Source organism: Aedes albopictus, chromosome 1 (assembly GCF_035046485.1).
Source record: "Aedes albopictus strain Foshan chromosome 1, AalbF5, whole genome shotgun sequence".
Taxonomy (NCBI): domain Eukaryota; kingdom Metazoa; phylum Arthropoda; class Insecta; order Diptera; family Culicidae; genus Aedes; species Aedes albopictus.
The window spans coordinates 67,393,531-67,412,049 of NC_085136.1; the positions used below are offsets into that span (position 1 = coordinate 67,393,531).

The 18,519-nt window shown below is 48.2% G+C and overlaps 5 protein-coding genes across 5 annotated transcripts in view; 3 read left to right on the forward strand and 2 right to left on the reverse strand.

Moving 5' to 3' along the window:
- The window catches only part of LOC109401895 (glycosaminoglycan xylosylkinase homolog), a 31,480-nt gene extending 29,844 nt beyond the window's left edge, over nt 1–1,636 (reverse strand). Inside the window, exon 1 of the mRNA XM_019674505.3 lies at nt 1,082–1,636. Within this exon, the coding sequence (XP_019530050.3) occupies nt 1,082–1,468 (387 nt within the window). The 5' untranslated portion in view covers nt 1,469–1,636. The remainder of the gene's footprint in view (nt 1–1,081) is intronic.
- Nucleotides 1,637–1,712: 76 nt separating this feature from the next.
- Nucleotides 1,713–4,156, forward strand: LOC109401932 (nitric oxide-associated protein 1). Its single transcript, XM_019674559.3, has 2 exons — nt 1,713–2,651; nt 2,713–4,156. Exons 1-2 carry the CDS (start codon nt 1,869–1,871, stop codon nt 4,000–4,002), a joined length of 2,073 nt encoding a protein of 690 aa, XP_019530104.3. The 5' UTR covers nt 1,713–1,868; the 3' UTR covers nt 4,003–4,156.
- A 330-nt stretch (nt 4,157–4,486) lies between these two features.
- LOC109413718 (uncharacterized protein K02A2.6-like) lies at nt 4,487–5,344 on the forward strand. The gene has a single exon (XM_019687454.2). The coding sequence runs from the start codon at nt 4,487–4,489 to the stop codon at nt 5,342–5,344; it is 858 nt and encodes a 285-aa protein (XP_019542999.2).
- A 2,293-nt stretch (nt 5,345–7,637) lies between these two features.
- LOC134288522 (uncharacterized protein K02A2.6-like) lies at nt 7,638–11,003 on the forward strand. Its single transcript, XM_062853611.1, has one exon. The coding sequence runs from the start codon at nt 7,638–7,640 to the stop codon at nt 11,001–11,003; it is 3,366 nt and encodes a 1,121-aa protein (XP_062709595.1).
- A 1,012-nt stretch (nt 11,004–12,015) lies between these two features.
- On the reverse strand, nt 12,016–16,850 carry LOC134284986 (uncharacterized). The gene is made up of 2 exons (XM_062844737.1): nt 12,512–16,850; nt 12,016–12,267 (listed from the first exon to the last, which is right to left on the reverse strand). Exon 1 carries the CDS (start codon nt 15,338–15,340, stop codon nt 14,222–14,224), a length of 1,119 nt encoding a protein of 372 aa, XP_062700721.1. The 5' UTR covers nt 15,341–16,850; the 3' UTR covers nt 12,016–12,267; nt 12,512–14,221.
- Between the last annotated feature and the right edge of the window lie 1,669 nt (nt 16,851–18,519).

Sequence of the window (18,519 nt, forward strand, 5' to 3'; positions counted from 1 at the left end):
ACTCGCGAAGGCGAATACAACTGTACAGTAGACGTTCGATAACTGCAACATGTTGACGTTTCAGTTACCGAATGGAATTCGCTAACTGCAACGACTGACAGGCGTCAAACGGCTATCAATTCATGTTGGACGCAGCCAAACTGCATTCAAAAACATCGCATTGCAGATAAAGTGCATTCGAAAAACATCGCAACACAGTTGACGTTTTGTTTTTGACAGATAGTGGTGCGATAACTGCAAAATTATTGCAATTACCGGACTTGCAGTTAAAAAGCATTGCAGTTAAAGCGTTTGCACCGAGCGAACGTCTACTGTACACTGCAAAAATTCCACACATTTTTATTGGCAAAAATCCATGGATTTGATTTATAAATTTTATTTGTTCACACATAATCGTTTACCACGCTGGATCGCACATAAAATCTATGGACCTTATATAAACTATGTGTGTCCACACATGAAAAAGGGTTATCTATGTGTCAATACACATATTAATTATATTTTTAACAAATTGCAAAAATCTATGTGTGCGACACATGCATACAATATTTGCAGTTTTTTCAGTGTATCCAAACGAACTGCCAGTTCGTGTAGCCAAACGAGCATGACGTCACGATTTCAATAACGACAGTGGTTTTTGTGACGTCATATTCGCTCGGTACACTCTAAATTCACGGCAAAACACACTAAAATCGTATTGCTCAACAATGTCTCCGCGAGTCTATGGAATCTATAGTGTCTATAGTGTACAGTAGACGTTCGCTCGGTGCAAACGGTTTAACTGCAATGCTTTTTAACTGCAAGTCCGCTAAGTGCAACAATTTTGCAGTTATCGCACCGCTATGTCAAAAACAAAACGTCAACAGAGTTGCGATGTTTTTCGGATGCACTACAGCTGCGTTGCGATGTTTTTGAGTGCATTCTGGCTGCGTCCAACAGCAATTGACAACTGTTTGACGGCTGTCAGTCGTTGCAGTTAGCGAATTTCATTCGGTAACTGAAACGTAAACATGTTGCACTTACCGAACGTCTACTGTAGCTGTGTTGTACTTGGTCATAAAAAAAAACTTATTCCACTTACCGTACCGGCCGTCTTCCAAACGGTTGATATGTTGTAGCTCTTGGCGGAAAACGACCGCAGCAGTCCTCGCTTCACCGGATAATAGCGCGGATTTCGATTCCGGAACACGGCTTTCAGTTTCCCCACCCGGAACTGCACCGCTCCCAGGATGCCATCCGCCCGACTAGCCTTCAATCCCTCATGTGGCTGATGCTGTTGTTCATCGTCTATGGCATCGTTCTTCCGGTGTGCCACATCCGGCGGCGGTGCCGGCAATGGCCGCCGGTCATCCACCGCGGCGCCGCTCAACCAGTTGATGAAGAAAAAGTTCGCCACGAAGATGATCGCCAGCAGCAGAAACAGCAAAAAGACCACTACCACATACAGCTGGCGGCGACGTTTCGTCATCGCAGACGACAGCTCCGGCACCGACGGAAAGATGACGGACACTCACTCATTTATCTTCCGTGGTCGGGAACCAGGACCGAACGAACGGTACCGACGCGCGGATTGGAAATCTTCCGGGCCCGGCGCGCGAACGAAACTTTTCGATTTTTTGTTGTGACGGATGAGAGTACAAAAAAAAACAAAGAGCACGGAGGGAAATTTGCGTTTTTTTTTAACTAATTTTGGGGACGCAGCCACATGCGATGTTTTTGGAACACGTGCGCTACCGAATCACGCGAATCGTGGAATCACAACAGAAAGCACGAAAAACATTCAGCGTGATATTTTTAGTTCACCGGCGTTCGCTTCGCGCTTCGTCGCAGTCTTATCAGTCGAAACGGTATAGATTCAAGTGCGTAAAATGTTACGAAATTCTGTGAAAAGTTTACAATATTCCATAAACCACGTGAGGAAATCGTTCCATCGTTCAGTGCTATTGGTACGGCAATGTTCCTCCACCAGCGGGAAGTTCGAAGCCAGCTCGTCGGAGGAGCTGTTCGAGCAGCTCAAGGACAAAATCCGCTACAGCTCGTTTGTGGAGGACAACACACTGAAGCTGGGCTACCGGCGCAATAAGATCATAGAGTCGCGGATGGAAAAGGCTCGGCGTGATCATGCCACGCACCAGATCCGGGCTCGTCCCTTCCCGATCGCTCTGGAGCAGTTGTATGGCGAACGGCTGCAGGAACCGTCCCCCGTGGACGCCGAGGAATCCGAAGAGGTGGTTGACTATTTCCCCTACCAGAAGCTAGTGCGGAAGGTCGAGAGGGCACCCCGCGAGGAGATCCCCGAAGATGTGGCCCCGACAACGGGCGAATGGATGTCCGACTACGAGTACTACGATGAGGATGAAGACGACGATCGGAAGTCGTTCTATGGGACACCGGATCCGCGGGAACCGGTTTCGAACATTCCGTGCGGTGGTTGCGGAGCGTTGTTGCAGTGCGCCGAACCGAGCATTCCCGGCTATCTGCCCAGTCAGCTGTACAAGGGACGGACGAAGCAACAGTTGCAGATCAGCATTTGTCAGCGGTGCCACTTTCTGAAGAATTACAACACGGCCATCAACGTGACGGTGTCGCCGGACGATTACGTCGAGATGATATCGTCGATTCGGGACAAGAAAGCGCTGGTGTTGCTACTGGTAAGATTCTAAGGGCATTCTTCAAATGTTTTCCGCTCACGCTCTGACGTTTTTTTTTTAGGTCGACCTCCTGGACTTCCCGTGCTCCATCTGGCCAGGCCTATCGGAAATTCTTGGCCCAAGCCGATCGATCATCGTCGTCGGAAACAAAGTGGACCTAATTCCACGCGACTGCCCGGGCTACCTGGACAACATACGCAACAATCTGACCAAAACCTTCCTGGATGCCGGCTTCACCAAGAACAACATCAAGCACGTTTCCCTCATCTCGGCTACCACCGGTTACGGAGTCGAACAGCTCATCACCAAGATCCACAACGTTTGGGGAACTCGCGGCGATGTCTACCTGGTCGGCTGCACCAACGTTGGCAAGAGTTCGCTCTTCAACGCGCTGCTCCGATCGGATCTTTGCAAAGTTAAAGCTTCCGACTTGGTCCAACGGGCAACGGCCTGTCCCTGGCCCGGAACTACCCTCAAAATGCTGAAATTCCCCATCCTGAGACCTTCCGACTACCGTCTGTATCTTCGTTCGAAGCGCCTCCAGTCCGAACGAGCCATCCTCATCGAAGAGGAGAAACTTCGCAAGCACCAAGCCCGGAACACCGGATCTCCTCAGTTTGCCACCCTCATCGGACACATCGGTCAAACCTTCGCCCCGGAAAAGTCCGAGGGCTTCGATCACTTCTCGGTAGCGCAAAGGGGCGGCGGTGCGGCGCCCATCCTGACCCTGAACGAGAAAAGCGAGGACTTCATCAACAGCAAATGGTGCTACGATACCCCCGGAGTGGTCCAACCGGAACAGATCACGAATCTCCTGACCACCGACGAACTTCTCCTAACCCTACCGAAGCAAATGATCCGCCCGAGAGCCTACCTCATGAAGACCGGACTGACCCTATTCCTAGCCGGTCTCGGTCGCCTAGACTACATCGAAGGTCCCGAGTCGACCCGCGTTCTCCTGTACGCTTCCCCGAACCTCCCAACGCTGATCTGCGACACCGTCAACGCGGATGAAGTCTACCGGAGTCTCCTGGGCACGGAGTACCTCCGCGTGCCACGAGCCGACCCGGAACGGTTGGCCAAGTGGCCCCCGCTGCAAGCCGCACCGGACATACTCCTGTACGGCGAGGAGAAGCACGTATCCGTGGCCGATGTGGTCCTATCGTCGGCCGGATGGATTGCCATCAACCTGCCGGCCGAATCGGAAGCGGTGTTCCGTGCCTGGACCCCGGAGCGGAGGGGCATTTTCGTCCGGCAGCCGGCCCTGCTTCCCTACGGAATGGCACTCAAGGGCAAACGGATACGAGGTAGTTTGGCGTACCGGGAAGGAGATGCATTTACCAAGCAATGAGGCATGTGCACTAGATGGTGTGTAAGTACTTATAAGTCGATTTTTTATAATATTGCAAACACGTGGTTGGGGCTAAACAAACGCGTTGATGTGATCCGAAATTCCTTGGACTCGGCTGTAATATCATCAACATGTACAGATCCAATGATACAATTATCTTGAAATTAGTTCCATACTGATTATTGTCTTCCATCAAGATAGCACTTGTTACCAAACCATAATATTAAGCAGATACCACAACCAGCCATAAATCTTATAGCATATTTGAATTTGAATTGTATTCCCTATCAAAGTAGTCATGTGGTTCTGCAGTATCCATAGCAACGGAATTTTCATTCTGTAATTTTCAGTTTGTAATTAGCTTTCAATAAAATCAGACGCTTTGTAAAAGCACGTGTAAAAGTTAATCGCAACAGTTTTTGGCGGCGAGGTTTTAAATAAAAAGACGAAAATCGAAGCCCACAGCAGCACCGAATCATCCAAAATGGCTTGCGCAGGAGGAGAACCAGCTGGACAGCCGATCGAGGACATCCAAACGGCGATTTTCCACATCACCCAGCTTCTGCAGCGGATTGCAGCTCCGAATCAGCAGAATCCGGAACACACGCTGGAAGCGCTCTCCTCGAACATCAGCGAGTTCGTTTTCGACCCAGAAAATGGCGTCACATTCGAGAAGTGGTTCGCACGCTACACGGACCTTTTCGAAAGCGACGCACGCCATTTGGACGACGCAGCCAAAGTTCGTCTGCTGCTGCGAAAGTTGGATACCACCTCCCACAGCCGGTATCTTAACTACATCCTTCCGCGGCTGCCGAGGGATGTCACGTTCGACGACACGGTGAGCACGCTGAAAAAAATTTTCGGTGAGCAAACCTCACTTTTTCGCCGGCGGTTCCAGTGCCTTCAACTATCAAAAAGTGAGGGTGACGACATCATCACGTACGGCGGACGAGTCAATCGAGCGTGCGAAGACTTCGATTTTGCGAACCTGACCATCGATCAGTTTAAATGTCTGGTTTTCGTCACCGGACTGAAGGCATCCAAGCATGCGGACATTCGAGCGCGATTGCTCACCCGGATGGAGCATGAGAGACCGGACGCACCAGTGACTCTTCAAACTCTCATCGACGAGTTCCAGCAGCTCGTTAATCTGAAGGCGGACACCAGCTTGATTGAGCATCCAGCCAGCTCGAAAGCAGCAGTTCACGCCGTCAGCGAGAAGAAGAGATCGAGCGACGCTCCGAGGCCCTCGTTCAAGCCGGAAGCCAAATCCCCGAAGACGCCCTGCTGGCAATGCGGACAGATGCATTTTGTCAAGGAGTGCACATACAGCAGCCACTAGGGGTGTGCCGATACAGTAGACGTTCGCTCGGTGCAAACGGTTTAACTGCAATGCTTTTTAACTGCAAGTCCGCTAAGTGCAACAATTTTGCAGTTATCGCACCGCTATCTGTCAAAAACAAAACGTCAATCGAGTTGCGATGTTTTTCGGATGCACTGCAGCTGCATTGCGATGTTTTTGAGTGCATTCTGGCTGCGTCCAACAGCATTTGACAACTGTTTGACGGCTGTCAGTCGTTGCAGTTAGCGAATTTCATTCGGTAACTGAAACGTAAACATGTTGCACTTATCGAACGTCTACTGTATCGATAAATCCGATATTATCGATAATTATCGGGTTCAAATTATCGATACGATATCCGATAATTTAAAATCCGATATCGACGATATTCTCCGCGCGATATCGGACAGTCCATCAGTGCTATTTAGCCAACTAATGCCGTTTTTCTTTTTTAACCTGGGTTGGAACTGGATTGGCGGAAAATGTGTAAACAAACAACGTCAAACAAACTTTAGTACAAACGAAACCGAAGTCGGGTTGGGGTTGAAACTGTGATCTGATCCAGTTTCAACCCAGGTTGGAACTGGATAATAAAGAAAAACGGCATAAGTTTGCAGCAAGAGAAAATTTTCAAGTCTCGCTGATTTAGGAAATCAGCTGACGTTTCAGTGGAGTTATTACGAATGGATAGTTCAACGTAAGGTTTAACGGCATATTGTCTATTCGGTTGGAATCAAGAAAGACAATCAATCAAAAATTGCATGTTTCTTTTTCCAAAAGGGTCGCCACTTTTTTGGGACTCCTGCGCTTTGTTGCTGATGACAAGGAGAGGAGATAGATGCACACTACTTCCAAAAACGTCGCGAATTGTGCGACGTTCGATATAGTGGCGAAGTGACAATATTATTTACTTAAGGGTCAACAAGGGAAGAGTAGAGCAATTAAGAAATCTGTATTGAGAGTATTAACCTTCCGTAACTTGCGCCACATAACATAAGTGGAACTCTGGCTCAAAAAGTTGATGCCTTTCCGAGTTCGTACGCTGGTATACAGGGCACCGAAATGTCAAACGCATTATAACATTATTGCCATACTATTTTTCAGCATGTATACCATTTTTCATTGCTGTGAAGTAAAACAAAGACCTCATAGATCTAGACTGGCAGCACGTGGAAATCTAAAACAGAGCATAAATTGTAATAAAACTTTGTAAACTCAAGTCGAAAGTACGTTTTATGGCTTTAAATATAAAGGGAGATCGATATGTGAAGCGTGGATATTTTATTTCGAAGATTTCCATGAATTTATAACAACATGAATAAGTGGATTTCCAGCAGCTAGTTTTGCGCATATCTCAGATGCCAATCTTCGTTCCTGTATTCTTTGCCAAAACTGGAATACTGGTTGGATCAGATGTTTTTTGTTTACCAAAATAAGTGACAGTTCGACGCCTTTTATGAAAGACTAGCTGTCCCGGCAAACTTTGTCTTGCCGTCTTGTGGTGGTTTGACAACTGTTGAGCTCAAAATAGCACCGCACTCTAGATTGGTTTCATTTCGATCGTGTTGATTTCCTTCCCAGCTTATAAAAAATCAGCACTTTATCAATTTTCTTACATTTTTCAGTTCATTTTTGTAACTTTTTGAACATATAAACACAGCCACCACGAATACGAATCGAACCATGCAAGACTTATGCTGATCGGTCCACCCGTTCTTGAGTTTTGTTGCCTCAAAGAAACTTCAAACTCATTTTTATATATATAGATATAACAGTTTCGCGTGCTGGAAAAGGATACAACTTTTTCCTTCGCTCTGACCATGGAGTTCCACTTATGTTATGTGCTTGCGCGGTTGGCTACCTGCGTCAGCACCACGCTAACGCTGAGTACAAAAAGCGAGATTTTTTCAACGTGTTGTACAAAATACAACAGCGCGATCGCTCGAGGGTTAATAAACATGGCTTCCCGCTGTTGCATCAAGGCTACAAGAAAATTAATAACTGGAAATGCCATGTCAGTCTCTTCTCAGCATTTGTCTTTGAAATGGCTTCAAAAGTTAATATTTTCACTTTAAAAAGTCATCAGCGAAACAGAAACCGTAAAATGTATATAATTACTACATTTTAGAATAAAATGTCATATTTCATTCATTATCGGATATCGGATTCGATATCGATAATTGGAAACCGATATCGTTTCGATATCGATAATTGGGTAAACCGATATCGATTATATCGATAAATCTGGTCTCGGCACACCACTAGCAGCCACCTCTGCAAATCATGCAACCGCATGGGACATAAGGAGGGGTACTGCGGTTGCTTCACCAAGCCATCAAGCCCGACCGCTGGTGACAACTCCAACCAGAAGAAGGGTAAGAAGCACCAGAAGAAGACCAAGTACCAAGCCAACATCGTCCACACGGTAAGCCACACCGGTGCACTCACCCGGTTCGTCACGACAACGCTCAACGGTCGTCAAGCCACACTGCAGCTTGACAGCGGGTCACCAATCACCATCATCAGTGAAGAGACCTGGAGAAAGGTTGGATCGCCATCACTCAAGCCATCGACCTGCGAAGCACTCTCCGCATCCAGAGACCCTCTTCCTCTGCTGGGGGAATTCACCTGCCTCGTAGGTGTCAACGACGTCATCAAGCCTGGGCTGTGCCGAGTCACGTCGGTCAAGGGACTCCACCTGTTCGGCTCGGAGTGGATGGACCTCTTCGACATGTGGACGAAGCCATTGTCATCGTTTGTCAATCAGGTGAATCAATCCAATTCTAACTCCTTTTCTGGAAAGCACTTCCTCATGCGGTTCCCCGAAGTTTTTCAGGACACTCTTGGGCACTGCCAGAAAGCTCAAGTCAGCCTCCACCTGAAACCAGATGCCAGGCCGGTTTTCCGACCCAAACGCCCGGTACCGTACAACGCCATTCCTTTGGTCGATGCGGAGCTCGAACGTCTGCAGCAGTTGGGTATCATCTCGCCAGTAGAATACTCCGACTGGGCAGCACCGATCGTTGCGGTTCGGAAGCCTGGTGGTAAAATTCGAATTTGCGCCGACTATTCGACCGGGCTGAACGCAATGCTGGAAGCACACAACTTTCCTCTCCCAACACCGGACGACATCTTCTCGAAGTTGGCCGGAAGCAAGGTGTTCAGCATCATCGACCTGTCGGATGCCTACCTCCAGGTAGAAGTCGATGAAGCATCAAAGCGGCTGCTCACCATCAACACACACCGGGGCCTCTTCCATTTCAACAGGCTGGCTCCTGGTGTCAAGTCAGCACCCGGTGCATTCCAGCAGCTGATGCACACCATGATCGCTGGGATTGAAGGCGTCGAAGTGTTCCTGGACGATTTCATCCTGTTCAGCAAGACCAAGGAGCAGCACTATGAGACGCTGTGCACTCTCTTCAACCGTCTACAGGAGTACGGTTTCCGCTTGAAGCTGGAAAAGTGCCATTTCTACCAGGACGAAATCAAGTACCTGGGGCACATAGTGGACGAGAACGGACTACGTCCAGATCCAGAGAAGACAGCAGCCATATCTTCGATGCCGCGTCCCACTGATGTTTCCACCCTGCGATCATTCCTGGGGGCGGTCAACTTTTACGGAAAATTCATCCGTGAAATGCACCAACTTCGAAGGCCACTAGACCAACTTTTGAAGAAGGACGCAAAGTTTGTCTGGAGCGCCGAATGCCAGCAAGCTTTCACCGACATCAAGCGCATTCTGCAGTCGGACCTGCTCCTCACCCACTACGACCCTTCGCTCGAGATTATCGTGGCGGGTGATGCATCCAAAACCGGCATAGGGGCGGTCATCATGCATCGCTTCCCAGACGGACGAATCAAGGCAATTGCTCATGCTTCCAAGACGCTGTCGTCGGCAGAGCAAAACTACGGGCAAATTGAAAAAGAGGCGCTCGCTCTGGTCTTTGCTGTCACCAAGTTCCACCGCATGCTGTTGGGACGAAGGTTCAAGCTGCAGACTGACCATCAGCCACTCGTGAAAGTCTTCGAGTCGAAGAAAGGCATTCCCATTCACACGGCCAACCGGCTGAAGCGATGGGCGCTCACACTGCTCGGGTACGATTTCGACATCGAGTTCGTATCGACCAACAATTTCGGGTACGCGGATGTACTATCGCGGCTCATCAGTAACCACGAACGTCCAGAGGAAGAATTCGTGGTAGCAAGCCTCAACGTTGAGCCTGATCTTCAATGCGTTCTGGACAGTAACCTCGAGCAGTTGCCAATCACGTTCCAAATGGTCAAACAAGCCACGTCGGAGGACCCATCGATGCAGCAGCTCGTCCGGTTCATCAAAACTGGGTGGCCGAAAAGCGGAAAATCTATTCACGATTCGGCGCTACAATCGTTCTTCCACCGGCGGGAGTCATTATCAGTAGTTCAAGGCTGCGTGATGATGATGGAACGACTGGTAATTCCGGAGTGCTTCCGGAAAAAGCTGCTGAAGCAACTACACCGAGGTCATCCCGGCATCGAGCGAGTCAAGGCCATCGCTCGGGGTAGTATCTACTGGCCGAACTTTGACGACGACATCGGTGAGTACGTTCGCAACTGTTCCAGCTGTGCAAATGCGCAGAAATCTCCACCACAAGCAGAGCCACATCCGTGGCAGAGCGCTGAAGGACCTTGGGAGCGCATTCATGTCGACTACGCTGGACCGACAAACGGGTTCAGTTATCTGGTTGTGGTCGACTCGTTTTCCAAGTGGCCGGAGATTTTCCTGACGAAATCGACAACTGCTTCTACAACGATTGGTTTCCTTCAAGAGGCTTTTGCCAGATTCGGCATACCGAAAGTGATTGTGTCCGACAACGGAACGCAGTTCACCGGCTACGAATTCCGTTCCTTCTGCGAGAACTTGGGCATCATCCACCTCCGCACCGCACCGTTCCATCCCCAGTCGAACGGGCAAGCGGAAAGGTTCGTCGACACGCTCAAGAGGTCACTCCGCAAAATCCAGGAGGGAGAAGGATTACCAGCATCTGCCGCTCTCCAAACGTTTCTGCAGGTCTATCGAGCAACTCCATCCAACCTGCTCGAGGGTAAGTCCCCTTCCGAGATCCTGAATGGCAGGCGCATGCGGACTACGTTGGATCTGCTCAAGCCTTCTGTTTCAACTCCACATCCACCGGCAGCAGCCGGACCTTCCCGAACGCGACGATTTTCTGCTGGAGCAACTGTTCTTGTGAAGGTTCACAGGAATAACACCAGCTGGAAGTGGCAGTCCGGAGTTGTGATCGAGGCGATTGGGAATGTACACTACAACGTACTTCTCGACGCACCCTCTGGACGGAAGCGACTGATTCGGTCGCACATCGATCAAATCCGAAGCAACGATTCTGGAAAACAAGAAGAAGCGGAAATTGAGCTACCGTTATTTGTTTTGTTGAACGATTTTGGAATCACACCAAATGCAATGCCACCCGTGGAACCGCTAGCACCACTGATGGTTGCGGAAGATTCGTCGTTCTTGTCAGCACAAGAGCTACCTGACCTTCCTGATGAGCGAAATGAATCCGTCAGCCGACCTGGACCTTCCAGCAGTTCTACACCGTTGGTACCGAGGCCAACCAGAACTATCAGGCTTCCACGACATCTTCAAGACTTCGTTCTCTCTTAGGAGGGAGATGTTACCAAACCATAATATTAAGCAGATACCACAACCAGCCATAAATCTTATAGCATATTTGAATTTGAATTGTATTCCCTATCAAAGTAGTCATGCAGAACCAGTATCCATAGCAACGGAATTTTCATTCTGTAATTTTCAGTTTGTAATTAGCTTTCAATAAAATCAGACGCTTTGTAAAAGCACGTGTAAAAGTTAATCGCAACAGCACTGAAATCATTTTCTTGACAAGTTGTACCATGGCACGAACACTACACTACCACCAGTGTTACGAACACTATAAGCAGCGCGAATATTTTTGCTCGGGCACTGCCGAGTGCCGACGCTCGACGTCGACCCAACCGTCGCGACCACGTGAACGGGTTGCCGTGGCACCTAACAAACCGCGCGAGCCGCAATCGCAGCAAGCAGGTTCAAATTTGCATGTTGGATTAGAAGTAAAAATTTTCTTGCGCAAGCAGGACGCGTTCAAATTGTTAGAATTTAAAATTATATTTGTAAATGCGTTTGTATTAAATTATAGCTTTCAATAAATTATTGGTAATAAATTTCTAAAACTCGGAAGAAAAGTTACATACTTGGTGACGGAAATTGAGCTCAGTGTGGTTTTGGACACGGTGATTTGCCTGTACTGTGGTGCCACGCGGTTCGGAACATGAGAGAAGCAACAACTAAGCACCACTGCAACACGCTTCCAGGAGACACAATCTCCCACAGCACTAAAGAGATTCAGGTGGCCAAAACTCGAAAATTATTTTTATTTAATTTGATATTCAGATTCGGCAGTTGAAAGTAGACCACTTGGACCAGTAAGCCCTAGAATATTAGTTTGCTAATCCGTAGTTCCGTTAACTTCCACGTTTTGTTGGTCTTCAACGCTTGCATCTCAGCCTCCATGGCCTCACGCCACAGCTCACGATCGTCGTCGTCCATTGCCTCGTGGACCGATTGTGGATCGGTTGCTCGTTCATGCTCTATTTATTTATTTATTTATTTGATCTACATCAACAGGCTTACTAGAGCCCCAATGATGGTTTAAAAATAATAATAATAATTATGATAACAATAATATTAGAAAACAAATTCAAAGGTCAAACACAAACAAGTTGGAACATAATAGCGCAGTCAAGGTATTGAAACTTAAACTAAGGTACATAACAATGAATTCGTCAGTTATTTCTGTTGCTAAAAAAAGACAAAAAAAACTACGACGTAGTGCGTTGCGTGTCAAGTGGAAGTCGAAGAATGACGCCACCTAGGGGCGAGACACTGTGCAATCCGGAGCAACTCTGAGCAATCCTGAGTAACTATTTTCGCTCGAATCCATTCAGAAACGTCGATACGAAGCGAGAAATCGGGCAAGACTGCTCGATTTTTCACTGGTATCAGGCAACTTTTCGGGCAAACCAGAGTGATCCAGAGCTATCCAGAGGAATTCTGAGCAACACTTCGATAACAGAGTTACTCTCGCTGTATCTGTCTTGCCCCTAGGACGCCACCCTATTGAAAACGCGCATCAAGCCCCCAAAAGCTCCATGTAGTCCATAGTTAGTTCGTCGAAGTGGTAGTCTCAGCATGATGCTATTGCGGAGTGATCGCGGCTGGACATTTACGTCGATTTGTTCCAGCAACGCTCCGCAATCTATTCGTCCCTGTAACGTATCAGCGATCGTCAATGCTCTGGCGGCATCCCTCCTTGTACGCAGTAGATCTAGATCGATCAGTTGGCATCTGCTCTCGTAACTGGGTAATCGGAACGGGTCTCTCCAAGGCAGCCGTCGTACAGCAAACCGGAGAAAGCGTCGCTGGACAGATTCAATCCTCTCGACGCCATTGTTGTACCCGGGACTCCAAACTGTAGAGCAGTACTCTAACGTAGAGCGCACGAGGGAGCAGTACAAAGATTTCAGGCAATAGACATCAGAAAAGTTTTTGGCTATTCTGAAGATGAACCCTAGGGTCTTGGACGATTTTTCTACAATGTACGAGATATGTTGCCTAAATGTCAACGTCGAATCCAAAATGACTCCCAAGTCCTTGACATGGTGCACACGTTCGAGAGCTGTGCCTAGCATGCTGTATACGAAGATAATCGGCTGCTACTTTCGTGAGAACGTAATAATAGAGCACTTCGTTGGATTTACAATCATTCGGTTCAATGAGCACCAGTTAGCAAAACGCGTGACCTGCTGTTGCAAGAAGACGCAATCATCAGTTGAGTGATTCCGAAGAAAGATCTTCATGTCATCGGCATACGACAACCGAGGGCCTTCAATCACGAAATTGACGTCGTTAAAATAGAGCAGGAAGATTAATGGACCAAGATGACTTCCTTGTGGTATGCCGGAGGTAGCGTTAAAGCAGTTCGATTTGCAGTCACCTATGGTCACAATCAGCTGACGGTCGGTTAGATATGAGCGGAACCAAGCTAGGAGACTCCCGCCAATGCCGTACCTATCGAGTTTTGCGATCGCAATGGCGTGGTTCAGCTTGTCGAAGGCTGCTGACAAGTCAGTGTAGATAACATCGGTCTGAGCACGTTCGATCATACTCTGAGTGATGTGTGAAGTGAGGCAAAGCAGATTCGTGGAAGTGGAGCGACCAGCAGTGAACCCGTGTTGGTCAGGGCTCAAAACATGTTTGCAATGTGAGAGCAAAGGCTCCATGATGATGAGCTCGAACAGCTTGGAGATGGCAGTCAATGAAGTAATTCCACGATAGTTATCCACGTCACGTTTGCTTCCTTTTTTGTGTACAGGATACATATGAGCGAGTTTCCAGCAGGAAGGGAATACGCCGCTGGAGAGTGACATGCGGTAGAGGCGTTGAAGTGGATCTAGTAAACAGGAGATGTGTTTTTTTAGGAATGCCGATGGAATGCCGTCCGGTCCAGGACTTTTGGATGATTTGAGTTGCGATGCGGCCCTGGAGATCATACCATCGTTGACATGAATGGAACTGAACATTTGGCCATTTGGAGGAACATTTCTAGCGGCGATAGAAACTTCGTCGGCGTTTAAGCTCTCTTCATTGAACACGCTAGCAAATTTCTCGGCAAACAACCGACAAATGTCCCGAGGAGTGGAAGCTGATACTCCATTCCACTGCATTGTTGCGGGAAGTCCGGATTCCTTACGTTGTTGGTTGACATACTTCCAGAAAGATTTCGGATGAGATTTGAATTTGAGCTGAATATCACGCTGGTACCTTTAGAAGCATTGGCGACTGGTTCGCTGGTATTCATGGTTGAGCCTCACGTAGTGGTTTCTCAGAGCAAGCGTGCGGTGTTTGGTGAGCTGTCTCAGGGCTGCTCTCTTAATCGTCTTCATCTTTCGTAGTTCGCTGGTCTGCCAGGGAGACCGAGAAGCTTTGCTTTGTATCCTTTTAGGGACGTGCCTGTCTACGACGTATGCCAGGATATTTGAAAAGGTGAGTGCGGCTGTCTCAACATCGCCCGGGTCGAGAACGTGTTCCCAGTCAATACTTGTCAACACCTCAGCAATGCTACGATGATCGGCCCTCCGGAAGTCGTAAGATACGGAGGCAACGGCATCTTCGAAGTCATGGACAAGCGAATTTTCCACGTTGATAATCAAGGGAGGATGATGAGGAACGTCTTTGACCAGCGCACAGGGTGCCACTGCAGTGTAAGGTGCCTGATCTCGAGTGCTCACGAAACATAGATCCAAGGTTCGTCCATTTTCATTCAACACGTGATTGAATTGAGTGAGCGTAGCTGCGCTATAACTGTCTAAAATGCTTATTGCGCCAGAATGAAGCTGCGAGTGTTCCGAATCGACACAGAGGAAGCCGCTATGTGATGGCCTCCAAGAGATTCCAGCAAGATTGAAGTCGCCCACTACAAGGACATCGTCAGTAGGAAGGGCGGTATCCAGAATGGTGAACACAGACTGGCAGTGAGTTTCGATAAGTTCAGTGTCCCGAACCCTATCAGGAGGTATGTACAGCGAGCATAGAAATAATGTACGGTCGATCATCTTGACGGAGATCCATACTTGCTCCAAGCAGGTCCAGGAGTCGTTGACGATCGCTTTGGCCTTCAATCCGGAACGAACAGCTACCAGCACGCCACCTCCGGAAGATTTACTGCTATTATTAGAGTTGCGATCGCAGCGAAACACCTCATAGTCGGATCCGAATACTTGACTTGAAAGCGTACGAGAGTCCAGCCAGGTCTCGATGAGCACAATAATGTCGTAGCAGCCGTCCGAAACGGCCAAGCGGTAATCTTCGACACTTGTATTCAAGCCGCCGACATTCTGGTATGTAGTACACAACCATGTCCTCTTTTCGCGTCGTAGCAGCATCTCCGGGTGTCCTGGAAGTTGTTTGTACAGTAGCCAGTGACTGGTAACTTTCTGATAGACAAGGATACTCGCCGTAGTCAGGTTGTTGGAAGACCCTCTCGCCGCATCCGACCACAGGACCGGAACGACTATGATGAACGAGGGCAGCGCATGGCAGGACTGGGTCGGAGGGATTGAGGGCTTCCATGAGGCTTTCTACGGTGCGTTCCGGGTAGCCGAGAAAGGAGAGCTGATCATCGTCGTCGGGATTGGAGTTAGCAGGGTCCACAGTACTTGCCGGAGGTCGCAGCTCGGAAGACCCCTAATCCACATCTAGCTGCAGGACCAGGGCGGCTGTGATGAACGCTGGCAGGATTGAACGCGACTGAGCTAGAGGAATCAGGGGCTTCCAAAAGACTGTCTACGATGCGTCCTGGCTGTAGAGTCAGTGGGATGGTGCAGTTGAAACGTTGCTGGATGAGAGAGGAGGGTAGTTGCTCGCTGTTGGTTCGACCGACGGAGCTGAGATCCTCAACAGGTTCGGGGGAATCACTGGAACACGGAGTTCGATCAGGCGACAAACTGTCACTAATAAATGCATACTTGCCTGGGGAAGAAGGTTGGGAGACCCCGTCACCAATCTCGACAACAGGACCAGAACGACTCCGATGGCTGGAAACTGCATGCGCGACTGGGTCGAGAGGATCAGGGGCTCCCCTAATGCGACAGGCAGTGCGTTCTGGTTTGCTGGATGGTGTATTCGTTAGAGTTAACACGTTAGGTCCACATCGGTAATCGGCGTCGAAAATGGTGTTCCGGTTTCTTGAGGGACCAAGAGGGTGGGTGTATTCTGACGGGGCAGCCACAAGTTTTTTGCACTCAGATCCTCGAATTCGCGAAACAGGATTCCTTTAGGCCACGTTGCAACATTCAATGCAGCGTCACGGAACTTCGGGTCAACTCCGACCTTGTACGAAATAAGGTTCAAACGGCTAGTGTCAACTTCTTTTTTCACAAGCGGAATAGCCTTGACATTGTCTTCGCTCTGCAAACAATCTTTCACCAACTTTTCGATAGCATCTGGTTGGACGCTAGGATGAATCCGCGAGAGATACACCCAGAACACCCAGAACTCAACAGGTTCAGGAACGGTGATAACATTAGTGTCCGCGATCTTGATGCCCCCAAGGAGCGGCTTGTTGCCGGCCGAATCATCGTCGCGGCGCCTTTTCGGAGGGGGTCCACGAAGGACACGATCAGGATCTTGACGACAAGGAGAAGATAGAGCTATTCGTCTAGACAGTTGGGCAATCTGTTGACCCTGTTTGGTCAGCTGTTTTTGTATTTCGGCATGCACGGTCTCTTGCTTTTCGGTGATGGCGTTAATTGCATTTCCGAGTGACGTGACGGTTGATTTGAATCGCATCATCTTCATCAATTTCGCGCATTCGTTGCACATCCAAATGAGATTAGGATTCTCCTCTACAATGTTCATAAATGCCTTATTAAGCTTCGTTGTCGAAGCTGGCGTAGTCAGGCATCTCAAATGGATGAAGTTGTCACAAAAGGCCATGCTCGTCGATTACATGGTATGCAACAAACGTTTCAGGAAGTACACTATAGGTCATATCAAATTTAAGGTAGGGTGGGGCGGGGCAAGATGGGTCGCGGGGCAAGATGGGTCAGTGCCATTTTCGGGCGCATTGCTCATGTTTTGATTATGTTAATAATTTTGTTAGATGACCAGCATGAATATACAAAAGTTTGGAGCATTGATTGAAAAATTATTCACTCTCATTGGAAATAAAAAATAAAATGGTTTTTAACCATTTTTCTTACTTATGCGATACATTCCATATAATCTCCATATAAACGGCCGCGGGGCAAGTTGGGTCACCTTCAATTTTGAACGTATTTTTGGAGCATTCAAAAGTTATTTATTTTTTATTACAAGACTATCTCATGAATGACTTCAATCAAGCGGAATGAACGCTCAAAATTATAACATAAAATTATGATATTTTTTTAGTGAAAACATCGAATTTCAAGTCGCCTTAGGACCACTCAAATCGTAAAGTTTTTTATATTCCAAATAAATTTATAAAATGTTTACTAGTAGCTCTTGTTCACTCAGTATGGATATGGAACATATATGAATGTGGAACAAATCTTATATTCTGATGTTTTTCGATGAGAAAATGTGAATTACTTAAAAGGTGACCCATCTTGCCCCGCCTTTTTTTCACGGCGCAAAATCGATCACTTTTTAAAACTGCTTGTTTAACATTATATTTTACGTTTAATTAACTTTTTATCGACTTTCAGCATAGCTAACTAGTGTATTAAAGAGTAGCGGACAAATACAAACCAATACGGTTTGTATTAACAAAGTTATGGTGATCCATCCTTAGGTGACCCATCTTGCCCCGCCCCACCCTACTTGCCTGGGGTACGGCGCTCCCGCACGCTGCGCCTGACAGCATGTTGCTGCTCTTCTTGTTGCGAGGGGAGCGCAGGCGAATTCATTCGAACTGTCTCGATGGTGTCATTTGCACTGTCGTAGTCCGTTTCGTCTTCCAAATCGTCATCCGCCAGTGGGTTCTCTGGCTCTTCATCGGTGGTACCGCCGGAAACCGTTGGCGTTCCAGCAACTTCATTACCTTCAACGATTTCGTCACTCACTAATTCCATCGTCATTCCAGGTACACGTTCCGACTGCTTCATGGCATTTCCCCGCTAGCTTCACTCAGGAAGACGACGTCCCGAGACACGAACACCTTGCCTGTTCTTGTGTTGAACACTCGAAGACCTTTCGAACGTTCGGAATAACCAACGTAGACGCCAGCTTCGGATTTCGGATCCCACTTCAATCGCTTCGCTTTCGCCACATGGCACATCACTTTGGCGCCGAAAACGCGCAGGGCCGCACACCGTTGAATCGCTCCTCCGGGGTCACTCGCAGACCTTTCGTCGGTGATCGGTTGATCAAGAACACAGCAGTTGAAACAGCTTCTGTCCAAAAACGTTTCTCCAGATTGGCATCGAACAAAAGACATCGCGCCCGTTCGACTATGGTACGGTTTGCCCGCTCAGCAAGACCATTCTGTTCCGGATTGTACGGCACCGTCACCTCATGATGGATTCCGGACCTACGAAGAAACTTCTCCATCTCGCCATTCACGTATTCTGTGCCATTATCG